Source organism: Aotus nancymaae, unplaced genomic scaffold (genome assembly GCF_030222135.1).
Source record: "Aotus nancymaae isolate 86718 unplaced genomic scaffold, 86718_ANA_hifiasm-v0.15.2.pri h1tg000014l, whole genome shotgun sequence".
Lineage (NCBI taxonomy): Eukaryota > Metazoa > Chordata > Mammalia > Primates > Aotidae > Aotus > Aotus nancymaae.
Window position 1 is genome coordinate 70,413,617 of NW_026988425.1, and position 20,353 is coordinate 70,433,969.

A 20,353-nucleotide genomic window follows, 5' to 3' on the forward strand; every position below is an offset into this window, starting at 1 on the left:
AACATGGTGAAACCCTGTCTCTACTAAAAATACAAAAATTAGCCAGATATGGTGGTGCATACCTGTAATCCCAGATACTTGGGAGGTTGAGGCAGGAGAATTGCTTGAACCCAGGAGGCGGAGGCTGCAGTGAGCTGACATCACACTACTGCACTCCAGCCTGGGCAACAGAGTGAGACTCCATCTCAAGGAAAAATAAAAAAAAGACTAAAATGTAAAACCCAAAACTGTAAACACCCTAGAAGAAAATCTAGGCAATACCATTCAGGACATAGGCACAGGCAAATATTTTATGATGAAAACATCAAAAGCAACTACAACAAAAGCAAAAATTGACAAATGGGATCTAACTAAATTAAAGAGCTTCTGCAAAGCAAAAGAAACTATCATCAGAGTGAACAAGCAACCTACAGAGTGGGAGATTTTTGCAATCTATCCATCTGACAAATGTCTAATACCCAGAATGTAAAAGGAAATTAAACAAATTTACAAGAAAAAGAAACCCATTAAAAAGTGGGCAAAGGACATGAACAGACACTTCTCAAAAGAAGACATTTATGTGGCCAACAAACATGAAAAAAAGCTCAACATCACTGATCATTAAAGAAATACAAAGCAAAACCACAATGAGATACCAACTCACACCAGTCAGAATGGCAATTATTAAAAAGTCAAGAAACAACAGATGCTAGTGAAGCTATGTAGAAATTGGAATGCTTTTACACTGTTGGTGGAAATGTAAATTAGTTCAACTATTGTGGAAGACAATGTGGTGATTCCTCAAAGAGCCAGAAGTAGAAATACCATTTGACCCATCAATTCCATTATTGGGTATATACCCAAAGGAACATAAATCACTCTATTATAAAGATACATGCACACATATGTTCACTGCAGCACTATTCACAATAGCAAAGACAGAGAATCAACCCAAATGCCCATCTATGACAGAACTGGATAAAGAAAATGTGGGACATATACTCCATGAAATACTATGTAGCCATAAAAATGAACAAGATTGTGTCCCTGGAGCTGAAAGCTATTATCCTCAGCAAACTAACACAGGAATAGAAAACCAAACATCACATGTTCTCACTTGTAAGTGGGAGCTGAACAATGAGAACACATGGACACAGGGATAGGAACAACACACACTGGGGCCTGTTGTGGGGAGTGGGGAGAGGGAGAGTAACAGGATAAATAGCTAATACATGCTGGGCTTCATACCTAGGTGATGGGTTGATACTGCAGCAAACCACCATGGTACACATTTACCTATGTAACAAAACTGCACATCCTGCACATGTAACCTGGAACTTAAAATAAAATAAAAATAAATAAACATAGAAAACCCAATAGAGTTCTTTAAACTGACAGCAGTGTTAATGGGTTCTATACTAATGATTCTGGAAAATAGGAAAAATGAATTCATTCAAAACACATTTGATGTGCACCTATTATGTATTAAGCACTGGGGATAAAAAAGGTCCTGTCTTATCTTCCAGAAACTCAGATTCCAATATTATTACATCTATATTTCTTTCTTTTTTTTTTTTTTTTTTGAGACAGAGTTTCGCTCTTGTTACACAGGCTGGAGTGCAATGGCGCGATCTCGGCTCACTGCAACCTCCGCCTCCTGGGTTCAGGCAATTCTCCTGCCTCGGCCTTCTGAGTAGCTGGGATTACAGGCACACGCCACCATGCCCAGCTAATCTTTTGTATTTTTAGTAGAAACGGGGTTTCACCATGTTGACCAGGATGGTCTCGATCTCTTGACCTCGTGATCCACCCGCCTCGGCCTCCCAAAGTGCTGGGATTACAGGCGTGAGCCACCGCGCCCGGCCCATCTACATTTCTAATGTAAAAGATAAGGCAACCCTTTCCCTATGCTGACGATGTTACACTGAAGCCATTTGAAATCTCTCCACTTAATTTCTTTAGATCTCTAGAAACTTAAGAGTTGGAAGGGACTTAAAAATAATCTATTCCTGTTCCCTAATTTCATAGATGACAGCCTGAACTGATTATTATTATTATTATTTTTTTTTTTTTGAGATGAGAGTTTCAAAAAAAACTTGTTACCCAGGCTGGAGTGCAATGGCGCGATCTCGGCTCACCGCTATCTTGGCTCACTGAAACCTCCACCTCCCGGGTTCAAGTAATTCTCCTGCCTCAGCCTCCTGAGTAGCTGGGACTACAGGCATGCTCCACCACGCCCAGCTAATTTTTTTGTATTTTTAGTAGAGACGGGGTTTCACCACGTTGACCAGGATGGTCTCGATCTCTTGACCTTGTGATCCACCTGCCTCGGCCTCCCAAAGTGCTGGGATTGTAGGCGTGAGCCACCGTGCCCAGCCTAGCCTTAACTGAATTTAAACTTCGATGTACTAGTTTATATTTACAAGATATTGTAGGTCACATATTCTATGAAGCATGAATGTCAAATCTCCAGTGAAAATATGTAAATTAATGAGTCTCTGAAATTATGCACTTAAAAACACATTATGAAAAATTTCAAATGTATGTAAAAGCAGAGACACTAATATAATGAACAACTAGGTACTGAGCACTAAATTTCAAAATTACCAATATTTAGCCAGCCTTGTTTAATTTTTTACTCAATTTCTGAATTATTTAAAAGCAAATTCCATGTATTATTTCATCAATAAATATTTTGGTTTGTATATGTAACAGATAAAGATTTTTGAAACAAAGCATACAATATTATCACATTTAAAAATGATATGAAACAAAATTCCTCTAATTTCACCTAAAATACAGTGTTCACATTTCCTTGACTATTTCAAGCATGTCTTTAGAGCTGAATCAGAATTCAAACAAGATGCATGCATTTGGCTGGTATCACTTTTAAATCTCTCTTAATTTAAGGTATGTATGCCTTTTAAGTTGGAATTTGCTGAAATTTTCTGTTTTGTTTTTTAGGGGGGGCAGTATTTATTTTTTGTATAGAAGTGTGAAGCTGATCTTCCATATTAACATTTGGAGGGAAAAAGGTCATAAATTCAGTAACGGTTTGAACAGCTGCAAATTTAAGGAAAAACCCTTACTGATAAGCTTATAAAATATGTATATAATTAAATTCCCTGAATGATTTGAGTAACAATGTGTCTGATATATTCTAAGATAAGTGGTTTTTACTTTGCTTTGATATTGGGGTTATATACTATACTTGTTTTTACTCCATACTCTCCTGTCTCTGGTAATAAATTCTTAGTGTTCATTGGACATGTACCCTACAGTTAAATTCATTTTCTCTTCCTTTGAAGAGAAATAAAGTTTTTGTAAAAATCATAACAACATTTTCCATGTTTGGGTCAGGTTTCTCATGTTAAGAGATTTCATACTTTTAGAATAAGAATTATTAATTTCCATACCATGCCTTGCCCTGTGTTCAGAAAAAACTTTGGCATTCTTTTTAAGGGGAACGGTGATTACAAGTTAACTTGGCTGATATATAATTAAATAATATATGATATATGACTGACCAATGCATAATCTAAGATACTATAAAGCTTAAAAAATATATTCTTTATTTTAATACCATAATTCAACAGTAGCAACAAAATTTGAAATATAGCAATTCATAGTCACGTAAAGTTCCATCAAATTTGTGTGACTATGAACAGCTTTTTTAAATGCATAATTTCAGACTATGAACTGTTTTTTAAAATGCAGAATTTCAAAACTCATTTATTTACACATTTTCATGAAGATCTGACAAAACTGCCAGAAAAGATGAATCTTTTAAAAAATTAAATTTTTAAAATAACTTATATTTAAAAAATCATCTTATTTCCTATTGTGGTACATTTAATTATAAGTAAAAGCTAAAAATCATAATCTTAGGGAAAAACTGGATAGCTTTTCAGTGAATTCTCAGCTTTGAAAGGAGGGAACTCACAGCCAGCGGAACTACTTACCACAAAGGAGGAGGAAGGGAAGACGAAAGGCCCAAGGCTTTCTTTACCTTACCAAAACCTCTTGAATCCTTCAATTTCTTGCAGATTTGTGTGCATGTTTGCTTTTTTTGGGTGACTTGGGTTTTTTGCCACAAACAATTGCTAGTTCATTAATAACTATAATTAGCATCTGATCCAGTGGATTTGTCATTGTGAGGAATTTTACTGTAATACTAACAACATTATGAGTACTATCCGCCAGTTAGGACAAACTGGCACATATTTGCTTAAGTCAATTAAAAATATTTTGCAATAAAAAATCTGCAACTAAAAATTAATAACAATCTCATTTTAAAAAGTAGCTCCTTTTAGTAATCTAGGAAAAGGAGAGATGGAAATGGTCTGTTATAACTATGAGTCCCTCAGAAGTAGCACAGAAATAGAAAGATCAAGTAGCAGGATGACATACCTTAAGGTTTAATTTAAAAATTAAAGCAACCTCATACCCAGAGGAGAACTGAATAAAAGAGTAAGATGGGACATGGCTAGGCAATGAAAGCACAAAATACTGTCACACTTTTTAATTTAAAAATGTTTTCAATTTAAGCAGACCCAGGCCAGTGATTTTTCATTATTTTTACCACAGTTCCATGACTACTGACATTTTCATCAGAACAAATAAAGGATACTTCCCAAATTTAAAATGACAAAATTATTTTTAATTTTGACTTACAATTTCTTCCTCTTGTAAACCCAAAGGAATTTGATCTTAGCTGGACTTGTCTCTTAGCCTGGGGCCTGAATACACCTTAACTTTATAAAGTGTAAAAAAAAATTTAAAGATCGTTCTTCTACTATTATTAGAAAACCTTCATCGTATATTATCAATTTTTGAATGAGACCACATATTCATGAAATGTCTGGCATTTAACGTAGTAAATGTACATATTCAACAAAGATGTCCTTCAAAGCAATCTCTCCTTTAACACCAACTTGAAAAAAATCTAGCACTCGGCACTTGGCTTAAGACAGATTGGAAAACAAAACTAAAATCAATTAAAAGAGAATGAGTAGAACTGGTATGGGGGTGGTTGAGGAGGATATATCTAAGATAAGACTACAGAAGAGAAAATGAAATCCTAAATACAATGCAACTCACTTCAATCACAACAGTTATTATTATAATGTATAATTATCTTAATAATTCCAAATATTGTTTTAGTAGATTTCAGATGGAGTGAATCAGATACTTGTTCATGAATTATGGTTTGTTTTTTTCTTCTTCTTATCTTAAAACCAACAGGGTAACCTCCATACCAAAAAAAAAAAAGGCCTGGTAAGAGTCTTCTTTGTTTCCCAATTGAGTTCCTACAACACAAACTGGGTCAGGGACTTATCACTAACTCATGGAGAGTTGTAACTCCATCGGCTGCCAATTTTCAACAATAGCAAAAATCCCTAAGTCTACTTGCTAACCAATTTTCCATATTCCTTAGATAAGAAACCTAATAGGACAAACAATAAAAACTACAGAAGTTACATTTGCTTTGTGGGTTTTCTTTGTATGACACTGGCTGCCCAAATTCAAGTGGATTACAAATGGGGTGGCTTTTTCGTACCCTTCAGCCTGTAAATCCACAGGGAGCTGGGGGCATGAGTACAGGGCTTCTTGCTCATGCTGCCAAACTTAATGTCATCTTTTTACTGGTCACAGGAAATTCCATGCTAGCTACTAATATTCCAGGCTAGCTTCACCCTGGCACCATCATCAAGTGATAAAGTGATGGTCCTCAATGCCAATTGAAGAAAAGCAAACAGCAAAGAGCACAGACTATGGAAATCTTCCTTCTACTCCTTGCCAAAGGAGAAAAGTAGCTCAGGAATCTAAATCTTAAACTGTGTCAAATATTGAAAGTAAATCTTTTAGGTTTTAAGTTATAATGGTATAGAGGAAAAAAGGTAGAAATGTGTTTAGCAAATACCAAATAATAGTATTTATGTTCATAACCAGAGCAATAATGACAAATAAAGACAACTTGTATCTACAGATATTTCCAAATGGGCAAAACTATGTCACAAAAATGAGAGCAAAATATGTAATTACATACTTTGAGGTGATTTTTCTTTATTTTCCCAGTCAATTATAAACTTTTTCAGGGCAAGAAGCTTGCCCATCTTGTTCACCACTATCCATGGCTTCATATTCTGGTCTGAATAAATACTTATTGGATGAATAAAACACTTAATTGGCATATGTGTAGTAAGGAATTTGGCCTCACCTAAAGAGAGCTTAGGACTCGCTCTTAGCCCTTGAGAAGCTACCTCTAAACCCTTGGAATTTCCCCAGTGGTAAAAGTGTCTTTGTTATTCATGGTGGGCCCTTTGGGACCACATCTGATAATTTATGGCCCTGAGGTGACTTATGACTCTCAGTGACCCAAGGGCCCAAGGGCCCTCAGATAGCTTATGCTAAGGAGCTGGAGGCTGAGTTCAACTACATGGCAAGAGTTCAACCATGTGGCAAGAGTTCAAACAATCATGGCTATATGATGAAGCCTCAATAAAAACTCTGGATGTTGAGGTTCAATGAGCTTCCCTGGCTGGCAATACTCCATGCACACTGCCAGATTTTCATGCCAGTAGGGGAACCCAAGAGTTTCACATTTGGAACCCTCCCAGAATCTGCCCTAGGTGTGTCTTTGGCTGGTTCTAATTTGTATCATTTTGCTAAAACTATAATCCTAAGCATAGTGCTTTCCTGAGTTCCCTGAGTTGTTCTAGAAAATTATTGAACTGGAGAGTGGTTTTGGGAAAACCATAAAGTTACAGTTGGTGTCAGAAATCTTGGGCCAACTTAGTCTGGAGGACTGTGCCTTTAACCTTGAGTTTGGGTACCTCCAAGTGGCATATAACAACAAATTAGGCATTTTTCTGTTTGTTTGTTTCATGGATTGTTCTTGAAATTCCTTACTATTCCTCAGTATATGACCTTTGCATTTTGAAATGATCACTTTTCTTAATGAGCCTTCCTGTATCATCCCAAACTAAATTCCACTTAGGGTTTGTGAACTATAAGGATAATATCTGTTATCTTTATCATAGCTAAGTCAGAGCTCCCTCACTAATTTGCCACAAATGGGTTAGAGGTGTGCTGTGATCCTAACCCCAGTGAATCCCCAAGGCCAAGTGGGGCCTGTGGTAGCTAGAGCTCCTAGACTGGGTGCCTCCAACCTCCTTCAGCATTCTCTGTTTACCCTAAAATGCACTACAGGTACTACTACTTTTCTACATGTACTAGGAGACAAAAAGATTGGAAAACATGTTAAGGAATTATGACTACAATTTTCCTATGACAGTGTGTCACCAACATACTTCTCAAGTATCAGACCTGGTTATTCTAACTTACACGTGCTACACTTAAGCCCTATAATGAACTCCTGTTTCGGCAATACTCTAGTTCTTTCATATCCCAAGCCTTCAAGTATACTCTTTCCTCTGCCAGGAACATCATTCTTCTTCTACTCCAGCCATCTAGACAAATTCATTCTTCCAGACTCAGTTCCAAGGTTATATATGTATATCTTTTCTAAGAGATCTTTGTCACCCAAGACCTGGAACCAACCCAAATGCCCATCGATGATAGACTGGACAGGAAAAATGTGGCACATATACACCATGGAATATTATGCAGCCATTAAAAATGAGGAGTTCGCGTCCTTTGTAGGGACATGGATGAACCTGGAAACCATCATTCTCAGCAAACTGACACAAGAACACAAAACCAAACACCACATGTTCTCACTCATAGGAGGGTGTTGAACAAGGAGAACACATGGACACAGGGAGGGGAGCACTGTACACGGGGGTCTGTTGCGGGGGAGTGGGGGGGACAGTGGGGAGGGGAGTTGGGGAGGGATAGCATGGGGAGAAATGCCAGATATGGGTGAGGGGGAGGGAGGCAGCAAATCACACTGCCATGAATGCACCTATGCAACAACTTTGCATGTTTTTCACATGTACCCCAAAACCTAAAATGCAATAAAAAAAAAAATAAATAAAAATAAAAATAAAAATTAAAAAAAAAAAAAAAAAAAAAAAAGAGATCTTTGTCACCCAGGAGCACTTGGTGTATTTGTCTCTAGTTCAGCACTTACTACATTAATGATTTGTCTATTTCCCTCAGTAACCTGTGAGTTTCCTGAGAACATGCTCTGACTCACCTCCTTCTGTCACTCCTTTTACTTGGTGTTTTTCTTTGTTGTCTCCTAAGGCATGATTCCTAGGATTCTATCTTCAGTTGTCTCTTCTCACCCACAAGGTTTCCCTTCTGTTCCCCTACCTGAAACTATTATCCATAACCTGATGGCTTTATGACGTGTGTGTATGCCCACATGTGTACACATGCTTGTATTCTAATTAGTTGGCCCTAATTTTTCACTAAAATCCAGAATGGATTTTTACTTTCTTATTATCCACATCTCTAACCTGATGTTCCAAAAGCACCTCAGAATAACATGTTCCAAACAACATTTCAAAGTCTTGTCCTTTCCTCCTCCTTATTTTCTATCTTGGTTAACTGGGTACCACTATCCAGATAATCATTCCAGCAGAAATTGCAGTTATCTATCTAAAAATCACCAAATTCTTCCTTTGTTCTCTTCCTATCCAATTAATCTTTCACATAACTTCATAAAGATCTGATCATTATCAATGACCTGCTCTAAAATCTTCAGAATTCCTTTCAAACTGTTTCACAATATGGCTTTCAATCAGTAGCTAATTCGCTCTCCCCTAATATATACGTTTTGTATACTAGCTATATCTAGCTACAGAATTTCTCAAAACTATAATATGCATTTTATTTTTTTCTCTTTCATCTGGCCATGCCCTATGCTGAAATACGCATCTCCTCTTCTTCCCTGTTGGTAAACTCAATCATTCTCTAAGACCCACCACAAATATCACTATCCAAGTCCATATTGATAGTCACTCTTTTCAGAATTACTTGCTCTCTTCTCTGTACTCCTATAATAAAGTTCTCTAGTCTGTTTCATTCACTAAACTGTGAGCTCCTTTAGGAAGGGACTATGTTTTATTAACCTATTATCTGTAATTCATAACATAATGACTTAGTCATATTGTGTTCAATAAAGCTATCTTTTAAGTAAGTGAAATTAAGCTATAATAAAGCCTTTCAGTCTTCATGTATGTTAGAATGCAAATATCTAGAGAAATTTTTTTAAAAGGTACCACAATCAACTAGATGGCTAATATAAGTTAAAATTTTTTTTTGAAATAAAATCTAAAGGGTTGAAATATTTCTATTTCACTATAATTTTCTTATATAATTCCTTGAAACAGGAATCTTAAGACATTTCTTTTTTACAGAAGAATTTTACTGAAATAGAACCCTCATTAATTTGAACTCTAATCGAGAATTTAAGAAAATTAAGCACGGAATGAAGGATGGACTAAGTTTGCACCATCTAGAAAGGAAAAGACCTACCATGGAGTAAATAAGATTTTACAGAACACACAAATGTATTTCATTAATTAAATAATTTTAAGGAGTTTACCACATATGGTATATACACAGATTGATTTAGTATTTAATTCTAAAGGAAAGCAGAAAGATATGGAAGAAAAGGAATGGAATTTGGAAGCATAAAACTTGGACTCAAGTATTAAGTATACTATTGATAGTTTTATTTTAGTTATACTTTGGATTTTAGTTTATATTTAATGTAGCTCACATTTAGGACAATCCATATAAAAAATAATTCAGGCAAAGAAGTATAAAGAATAGATTAAAACAACAACAAAAAAAACATGCCTCCACCATTGAGCATCATAAGTAAAACTTTAAAAATCTGAATGTCAATCCCAAGTATATCCCTCCCACATTGCATTTCGCTTTGCTTCTGGCATCACAGGTAACAAGTATTTGTATTTGGTGTTTACCAGTTGGAAGTATGGTTTTAAACATTTTCCACATATGTATGCATCAATCAAATAATTCTACATACTTTTATACTTTCTACAAAGGACTTCCTACTATATGTATTCTTCTGTAATGTTCCTTTCCATCTATCTATCTATCTATCTATCTATCTGTCTGTCTGTCTGTCTGTCTGTCTGTCTGTCTGTCTATCTATTTTTGAGACAGGTCTCACTCTGTTACCCAGGCTGGAGTGCAGTGGTATAATCCTGGCTCTTGACAACCTCAGCCTCCTAGGCTCAAGTGATCCTCCCACCTCAGCCTCTCGAGTAGCTGGAACCAAAGGTGCATGCCACCATGCCTCACCAATTTTTGTATTTTTTGTATAGATGGGCTTTTGTCATGTTGACCAGGCTGGTCTGGAACTCCTGGCCTCAAGCAATCCATTTGCCTCAGCCTCTCAAAGTGCTATGATTAGAGGTGTGACCCACTGTGCCCAGCCTGTAACATTTCTTACTACTGTTTTTGAGATTTGTCTATGTTTAACATGTATTTCCAGTTCATTCATTTTAACAACTGGCACAGTATTTCATTTTATATGCATGCCATAATTATGTATCTGTTCTAATGATAGATGTAGTTTCCAATTTTTATTTTTTTGCTCTTATAATGTGTCAGTGAACATTCTTGCATGCTTTCATATGTAGCCACATGGATTACTGAGTCACAAAGAATACTGAGTAAATATTTCAAATTACTCTCTGAAGTATCAATATGCATGCCCACTAGGTATGCCTCCATTTTTTTTTTTCAAGCACACTGTTCAAACTTTTTAACTTTTCGAGACGCCTACTTTTCACCACTTTAACTGCCTCTCTCTGATACACTTGTGAGCAGAACTGGTGAAATATCAGGCAAGTAAGTTTTCAGTTGGAGTAAAGGATAGCTTGATCATTTCAAAATACAAATGGAATTGCTCTAAGATCAGGATTTAGGGAAAAGCTATAAATGTTGATTCAGATGTTGAGTTATTATTGCTACACTTGGGAGCATTATCCAAACACCAATTCCCTTGCCTTAAAGAAGAGAAGACAAAGAACAAGATGAGAGATAGCTTACTTAACCTGCTGATATTTGGCTTCAGTTCATGGCATGCTAATGTCTTCTTCAGCACAGAATAGGACACAGGGAAGAGACATACTTGGATGCAAGCTGTGCAAATTCGTGCTGAGCCTATTTTTCATAACATTACTTCATTATTTTATAGGAAGTGTGAATTACTGTAACACTATCTCTGGTTGTATTAAAGAGGTATACAGGAAACAAAAAAAGTTTGTTATTAAGGAATGATGTGTACCACTCACTGCTCCTTTTACATTACTTTAGAAATATAACTATTCATAGTTTGTTCCTTAACTCAGTAAGATACTGAAATTTAATTTTCTTTTTTTTTTAAGTTCTGAGGAAGAGAAAAATTATGGAATCAATCCCAAACATTGTAGCGCAAACTAAATTTACTTTTAGTATGAATTCTTTAACAAAGAATTTACTGTAAAGGGGTTTTTCAGTCCCTGATTCTGCAGATCCTGGTGCTTCCTGAAGACCTTATGTTTTTGTTTCACTGAGTCACTTTTCCTGCATAGTTCTAGTATCTACTTTGAGGGCTGGAGGAAGGGAAAGAAATGGAACAGGTGACATCAACCCTATGTCATTACTGAACATAAAGGCCTTGGAGCCTCTCTACCGTGTCAATCCCAATTTTGACTAAATCGGTCCTCCGTTACCCCATTATCCAGGCCGATATCCTCAAATCTGAATCTATAGCCTGTTGCCAAATCACTATCACATTTGTTCCAGGGCCATAGGACTAGATTTCGAGGTTTACAGCTATAGAGTAGAATTCAAACATTTTCAGAATCATTATTTCATTTGATTTTCATTAAAAAACAATTAGGTGTTTAGGAAAAGTATTAGCTCCATTTTGTAAATTCGAAAACCGAAGTTCACACAAGTCAAAGAATTGCTCAAAGTCACAACAATAATAAACACAGCTCAGTCAAGGGTGAAAACCAGGTCTTCGGGCTGCAGATTCAATGCATTTCACAAATGTTACTTTGTCTTTCTAAATGAGTTCTTAGCATTTTAAGGTGGAACTCTAAAAGTTTATTTCCACAGAAATCCTCTGACTTGTGATTAAGTATTAAAGAACCATAGCTACTCTACCTCCATTACGGTATTATGGCATTTGGGGACTGCCCTGGGAACCTTTTAACCTAGGAAGGTCAGACTTCGATTTTTCCATAGAAACATAATCTTAAATAGTAAGTGAATAAATTAATATATTTTCTTACACAACTAGTCTGAGAAGAAACAAAAAATGCAAAAGACGAGTCAAGGTTTCATGCCGATGTTCACCAGTTAAAGCAGAAAATACACTAAAGTAGATAACTTTAACTGTTTTATTCACTTTAATATTTTTGTTACGCAAATATACAAAGTAATTTAAAGCACAACAGATTAAAAGTTTCACTCAAGATGTCTAATACCAGAGGTGAACAAGTTATTCTCATTTCGCATTTATTCTTATACACAAAATTGTCTTTTTTCTCCATTCTTTTTTCATCCCTGCAAGAAGACTAATATTTTAAGGACTAATGTTAATATGTTTGCAGGGCTTGATTTAAACTGATGACCTAATAATATTCCAGTAAAAAAAAAATTCACTAAGTTAACCAGTTTGTTCACTGAAATACTACAGCAGGAACTAAAATGTTCCCTCAATGGAGCTATCTGTGGGCCAATAGCCAATCTCCGGCCATTGCCGGAGATGCTGTGTTTATACATAATATTTATCAGAGTTTAAAAAACTAAAGCCTTTCCTTATAATGATAATATTTGTCAGGCATTATTTTTCTTAAATCACTATATTCCAAATATATAATTCAAAGGATAGGAACAAATAGTAACTTTTATAATTAGAAAAATATTTGGTATGAAAAAGCAATTTTTCTTTGGGTTTTGTTGTAAATATTTTGTTAATTGAAAAGAATCTAATATACACAAGGAAAACAAATAACGTTTAATAGAATAAATAAAAATTATGGATGGACTAGAAGGTCATCATATAAACTAAAAAAATGTTTCATCTCTTTATTTTAACAAACTTATTCAAATCATCCCAGTGAAATTATTTTCATTACTTTGAAATTTCATCTTAGGTTCATATATACATTGAATATCAGAGTTAAAGGGAAACATGGAAATCTGCCTTGCTATCATTTCATAATTGAAAAAAAAACAAAGAATTTGCTCAATATCACTAACTAGTTAGTAGTGGTGACCTAGAAAGACAGATAACAGATGGGTCAATAAAAAGAAATCTGGCCGAGTGTGGTGGCTCACTTGAGCTGAGGAGCTTGAGACCAGCCTGGGCAACACGGTGAAACCCCATCTCCACCAACAAAAATGAAAAAATTAGCCAACAAAACTAGCTATTTCTACCAACAAAAATATAAAAATTAGGGTGTGGTGGCAGGCAGCTGTAATCCTAGCTACTTAGGAGACTGAGGTAGGAGGATGGCTTGAACCCAGGAAGCAGAGGTTGCAGTGAGCCAAGATGGCACCACTATACTCCAGCCTGGGTGACAGAGCCAGACCCTGTCAAAAAAAAGAAAAAAGAAAAGAAAAGAAAAAGAAAGAGAAAAGGAAAGGGAAAAGGAAAAGGAAAGGAAAAAGACCCAAACAAATAAAAAGGAATCCTTATCATTCACATATGTGCTTTCCATTTCTATTTTAAAAGTATTGCTTTTTGGGTAGCAGATGTATTATATCTTGATTAGAGAAAATCTGGACAATAATTAAAAAAATATATAAGAAAATTAAATATAAAACATACATAATCTCATCTTTCAGAACAGCTCTTAAAATTATGATGCAGTTTTTTCTACTCTTTCAATTTCCCTGTATTCAAAAGCAGTACAATTGCACAATTTTACAAAATTGAGATAATATACATAACATTTTGTATCCCTTTTTCTACTTTTGAGTATACCATATTTTATCTTATTAAAATATGTAATAAAAACATCTTAATAATTATACAAAATTCCTTAAATTGTTTTTGCCATACTTTTTGTAACTATCACTACTATCACTAGACATTTAGGTTATAAACAACCATGCATATAAATCTTTGCAATTCTAATTATTTCCTTAGAAGAAGAATGTAGACATGAGACTACCTGGTCAAGAGGTATACATATTTTGATGGCTCTTTATACTGATGGCCCAACTGCCATCCAGAATGATGTACTAATATATACTCTTACCATCGGAGTGGTGTATAATGCCTGCTTCACTGCATACCTCAGCAACAACAGATGTTGGTTTTTGTAATTTTTGCTAATGTTACAGGCAAGATAGTTCTTTAAATCTCCATTTATTCGTTACTACCACTGAACCTTTTTCACATATTATCATCTATATTTCCTCTTTTGTGAATAATGTGTTTATATCATCTGTCCACTTAAAAATGTTTTACTGAAGTACAATATACATAAGACACATATCTTAAGTGCAAAGTTCAATGATTTTTTCATAAATTGAATATACCCAGGTAACAGCCCCGAGATCAAAAGACAGAACATTATCAGCAACCCAGAAGCTACTCTTGTATTTCCTTATAAGCACTAATTCTAAGATTAATCATTATTCTTATTTGTAATATCATAAATTTTTCCTGTTTTTGTCCTTTTACCCATTTTTATAGTAATAATTTGTTTTAAAAAATTATTTATTATAAAATATTATAAAACATTTAAACACAAGTCATTCCCAAACCATGCCACCTAAAGTAACTGTCAACCACGGTGAACATGACATTTCTGTAACCACTGACAGACAGATATATAAACAGATACATTATCCTTTAGAATGGGACTATAATCTTACTTTCAAGAAAAAGAAATGGAATTAAAACCAAAAAATAAAAAGCCCTCCAAAACATCAGATAAATGTTGAGTGTATACAAATCATTAAGAGGTTTGCATGTCATTAAAAACAAAAACAAAAGTGGTTTCAATTTTGCATATTGCTGAGTGTTTTCCTATATTGAAAAATTAAAATAATTACCATGCATCCTGTCATCTTTCCCCACCTTCTAGTTTTGGTTTATTATTTTTATCATTTATACTCAATTATATGACTGCAATTTTTATAGCTACTGATTCTACTATTTTGAATCACCCTTTCATTGGTTTCAACAATCAGCAGTATCCCCACTCTTTTTTCTTTAAAGTAGAATCCATAGTTATTTTCATATTTCAGCATATCTATGTACAGCTTTAATAGTAAGAAGAAAACAGTTTTCATTTCCTTTATAAAGTTGCGCTAATGACGTACATGTAATGAAAATGATAACAGGAAATATTTAGTTATTACTACGTAACAGGTACTGTTATAAACATTTCATGTTTTTTAATCATTTAATACCAACAACAACTCTATGAGGTAGGTAGCATGATCATCTTTATTTCACAGAAGAAAAAAATGAAGGCACTGAGAACTGAGAGGTAAAATTACTTGCCAACATCTCTAATTTTTAAAGTACAGAACTCTGATTTGAACACAGGTGGTCTAAATCAAGAGCCTGTGCTTTTCACCACTACATAATGCTTTCACGTTTGCAGCTAGAACACGACTGGAGGGAGGGACAGTAAAGGATGCCACACTAGCTTTAAGGAGTGAAGGCCAGGAAACCTAGATGTTCTGTAACGAATAGGGCAGATCCTAGCGATACAGACTGTACCATGTCCCTCACAAAAGCTCTGTTTCCTACTATGAAAAAATGAAACTATTAACATTCAAATGTCTTGTTAGACATTCGTGAGTTGAAAACACGCTTAAAATTACTTGATCCTAGAACATTTCATATAAAATACAAAGTTTTTTTTTCCTTTGGCAACATTTTAAAAGGCTCCCTTTTCTAGGAATGCAATTACTTTTTTGCAGAAAAACTATTCAGTGTTTGGAAAATTATGTCACTGATGAATACCACAATCCATAGATTTGAGTTGCCAAGTAACACACCTATATCAATCTGCACACATAGCTCTCACATTCATGAGTTCTATATATGAGTGTCAGCATCATTTAACTACTTCTTCTAGTGTAGTCATGGTCAAGCATTTGCAGATCATTGAAAATATTAGTTTATTATATATTACTTTAATTTTTTCTATTCAACCAGGACAACATGTTGACTTTAACATTATAGATGTACTCTATCATCTATGAACTTCATTTCAGGATCCAAAAAACTCCTAGATTTGTTGAGATATCACAGCATTATATGGGAGTTGTAGTTCTTGAGGGTTTTTCTTTTTTTTCCTCTGATGTCTTCCATCTACTTCTTTCCAAATTCAGACCCACAATGAGGAAGCTTAAACTCTGGTTGATTCATCTTCTTTTCTCAGTACTGTTATGAGGGCTGGATGTGCTATTAGGAGCCATGCCATTCTGCACCAGAATATTCAGTTTATTTCTACAGGTTCCAATTTTCAAAGTTCTAGCATTTTCTTTGTTTAAGGTTCTATTCCTGTCCTTATTTTGTTGTTGCTGGTGAACTTCTGGTTGCCATTCTTTTTAGTACTACGTGTTTGATCATTTTGGAGATGAGTGTTGTGGTCCTGCTTCACTCAGTCATGTCAACTGGCGGTCACTTTTTGCCCAACTTTAGATGGAGTGCTTTTCTTTCCTTTGAAGAGACCATCTCAATAAATATTTTCCTTAGTATAAAAGGGTGAGTCTGTCAATTACTTTGTGATGAATGAAAATTTACTACAAGCTTTTCTAATCTCAACTGCTTTCTTCTTATAGTTAATAAAGTAGAAGAGTCTACTCAGGGTCCATTATCACATATCATATCACTTTGGAGAATATTTGTTAATATTTACTGAGTGATGACAATGTGCCAGTCACTGTTCTAAGAGCTTTGCATATATTATTTCATTAATCTCATAACAATCCTATGAGGTAGATATTATTCTCATAGGAAAATGAGGTGTAAGAATACCAATTTGCCCACAGTCACATAGCTATTAAGTAGCAAAGCAGGGGTTTACACCCTGGACATCTGATATCACAGCCCAAGTTATTATTTATTTACTACCTTACAGCCAACCAAGGTTTTAGGGGCCTCCTGTTCCACTCAAGGAACTAACTGCTTCACTATTGATTTTTTGATTAACACTTTTTCTTTAGAGCCTACCACAAATGCTCAATAAATATTTATTACCTGAATAAATGAAGACTTAACTGCTTATTTTCAATGCTTTCCCCTCATATCTTTTAATGTGCCTTTTCCTTTTAGAAACAAGGGCAAATTAAAATCACAAATACCATTCTTACTCATTTCTGAGTGGGTTAAGAGCATTCTATGCTTAAAGAGAACATTGTAGCTTAATATGTTTCACCTGTACTTTTTAAGTGCGCTGACTAGTATTGAACATTAATGCAGATAGCTCTTTTTAGTATTTCATTGTATAGCCCTGATACCATGTTTGCTTTGAAGGAGGGAATTTTTTTCTGTAAGAATACACAAGAATTAGGCACTCCTTTCTGTCACTTTTGGCAGAAGCAGCTCTATGCTCCCTGGTAGCTCAAATGATCAGTTATATACCCTGTAGTACCCTGCCAGCCCTGAGAACCAGATCTATGAAGCTACCTGTGCCCATCAAAGCTTACTATTCTGTCTCTTAGCCTGTCAGATTTCTGACAACAAATTAACAGGAGGTCAAGCATATCAACAGATTATACATCTTAGGCAGCATGCTTGATTTAGAGTGAAAGGTTAGTGGATATAATATGCTAACCCAATAAAAAGTTATTGCAGCTTCAAATACTATGATAAGTTGATGGTTTTTACATTATTTTGTGACAGGTAGGTTCTAGCCTCACTTCACATCACATTCTATAACATTAAAGAATTATTTTAAAGACACGAACACATGTAAATAAATGTACAAAAATAAGACAAAGAGAAAAACAATCTTGAACTTTTAAATAAAAACAGTCATGAATTTTTAACAGCCTATGAAAAAATAGTGTGGTAGGAATAAAATGATTATGAAAATGAAACTCTGTTAATGTAGACAACTTTTTATGGCACAGTTCAGGTATATGTACTATGTCAATGTGGTGAAGAACCTTTGTATGTCACAGATATACAACAATACCAGAGAAAAACATATAGATGATAATTCAGTGTGGACAACAAGGGAAAAAAATGAGAGATGATTGTTTGAGTAAATTACTTAAAAAATTTAAAGGTCTTAGCTGAATTTAGAGAAGAATCTGTTCAAAACTAACAATTCAATTATTTACATTTTAATAAAACAGATACAATGGCAAGATAAGAAAACTGAGCTGGTCTATTTTAAAAATAACTTACACTGATGACTGAAGAGGAAGTTGACAAGTTTAAACCTTCAAGATCAGCCATCAAACTTGGAGAAAGAGCTGGTGGGGGAAGTGCAACTGGAGTGGATACTGGGTTAACTGTAAGAAAAGGCCCAAATTAGCAAATGTGCATGAAAATTTAATTCAAATTATTAAAAGCAACATTTTTATTTTGTTAGTAAATCTAATTAAATTACTTTGATTAATAAACGTATGACAATTCTATTTAACATCTTGATTTAGTCAAGTTATTATCAAGTCATGGCAGTTATTAGTCTTAGCTTTCAAAACATAATAGCAAATCCTATAACCAAATAAGGATATAAATATCTTGAGTAACAGTTTGTGAAAATTTTTATCACATAACATTATCACTAACATTTATCACCCAATAATTTCACTAAAAGATAAAAGTAAAGAAACATTTTTTTTCCAGACTATTATAAGAATACCAGTAGCATCCAAGAGAATTCTCCAGTGGATTTAGAAGTCTTGAAAGGATATTTAAATCTTATATCTATTCTCCACTCTAATTTGGGGGCAGGCTATGTAATTCTGTTGTAATTATACTTTTTCAGGAAAAGCTATGTGCTAGATAGAAATGTATGACTGATTTTAAAACCGCTATATACTTGAGAACTGATACCTATGAGTTTGGAAATCTTCTAAAAATGCAAGTCTGATCATGTTAGTTCCCTGCTTAAGCCTCTTCAAAGGCTCATAACTGCCTACAAGACAAAAGCCCAACTTCTCTATTAAGCTCACAAAGTCCTCTATGGTCTACCTCAGCCCTGTCTAATAGCACTTCCTATGATAATGGAAATGTTCTACATTTAACATAGTGGCCACTAGCCACATGTGCCTAACATGCTCTTGAAATGTGGCTAGTATGACTATATAAATGCATTTTAAATTTTGATTAATTTAAATAATTACACGTGGTTTGTGGCCGCCATACTAGGCTATTCAGGTCCAGCTTATCTCCAATTTCAGCACTGGTATGTGCGCTAGCTCTATGGGATAATAGTTCCCAAGATCTTGTTCTATGTCTTGGAGACTTTTATATTCTACTCTGTTTGCCTAGAAAGTATTTCTCTGCCTTGTTCATCTTGCAGCTTCGATCTGGCAAGCTACTCTTCAAAAAATAAGCACTCTCTGTCTCACCTGCAAACAGCTTACATGTGCCTTCTTTATTCCATAGATATTTGGACAAGCTCCTATAACTCTACTTTCATGTAATACAAATTTGTGTCTTTACATGTTTGCATTTCTGCTAGTCTGTGTGAACAGACAATAACATTAATTTTTAGTGCTTCTCAACCATTTGAATAAAATACATTAAAATGTGGAAAAAGTTTTAGCTTCCAACAAATTCTCAATCCAGAATAATATTCTAAAGGGAATAACATTTACTTAATTTGACATTACTTTCTTTTTTACTTTTATTTTCGGAGACAGGGTCTTGCTTTGTTGCCCAGGCTGGAGTAAAGTGGTGCAATCCCTTCCCGGGCCCAAGCAATCCTCCCACCTCAGCCTCCTGAGTAGGTGCAGGCCACCACATCCAGCTTTTTTTTTTTTTTTGTAGAAATGGGGTCTCCCCATGTTGCCCAGGCTGTTCTCTAACTCCTAGGCTCAAGCAATCCTCTTACCTAGGCCTCTCAAACTGCTGGGATTAAAGGCGTGAGCCATGATGCCCAGCTGTGACATTATTCCTTTTCAAAGCATCTTTTTCTCATTTTAGTCTCACGATATCCAATGAATAAGGTAGAAAAAATATTAATTCATAAAGTTAACAATAAATATTTCTTCTGCAAGGTAGCAAGTGAGAGACAAAAAAGTTCAAGGCCCTCAAGTAACAAAACCTAATTAAGAAAAAAAGATGCACATATTTGGAAAAAAAAAAAAGGTAACAATGCAGCCCATAAATGATATGGCCAAAGAAGAAAACTTTCAAAAGAAACATTAAATAAAATATCAACATATGTAATAGAAAAAGCAGTGAGGAGGTTGGATGGGGAGGGAGTGGAGTTCTTGGTCT

The 20,353-nt window shown here is 34.9% G+C and overlaps 1 protein-coding gene across 3 annotated transcripts in view; it reads right to left on the reverse strand.

The window, feature by feature from the left end:
* Nucleotides 1–20,353, reverse strand: part of AP3B1 (adaptor related protein complex 3 subunit beta 1) — a 285,248-nt gene that overhangs the window by 72,506 nt on the left and 192,389 nt on the right. The window contains exons 22-23 of one of the 3 annotated variants that reach the window (XM_012462114.3): nucleotides 18,308–18,414; nucleotides 12,300–16,612 (exon numbers count right to left, since the gene is read on the reverse strand). In XM_012462114.3, coding sequence (XP_012317537.1) covers nucleotides 16,574–16,612; nucleotides 18,308–18,414 — 146 coding nt within the window. In that variant the 3' untranslated portion in view covers nucleotides 12,300–16,573. Of the gene's footprint in view, nucleotides 1–12,299; nucleotides 16,644–18,307; nucleotides 18,415–20,353 lie in introns of those variants that run through there. The other 2 variants (XM_012462116.2, XM_012462113.2) reach the window with 2 other exon arrangements.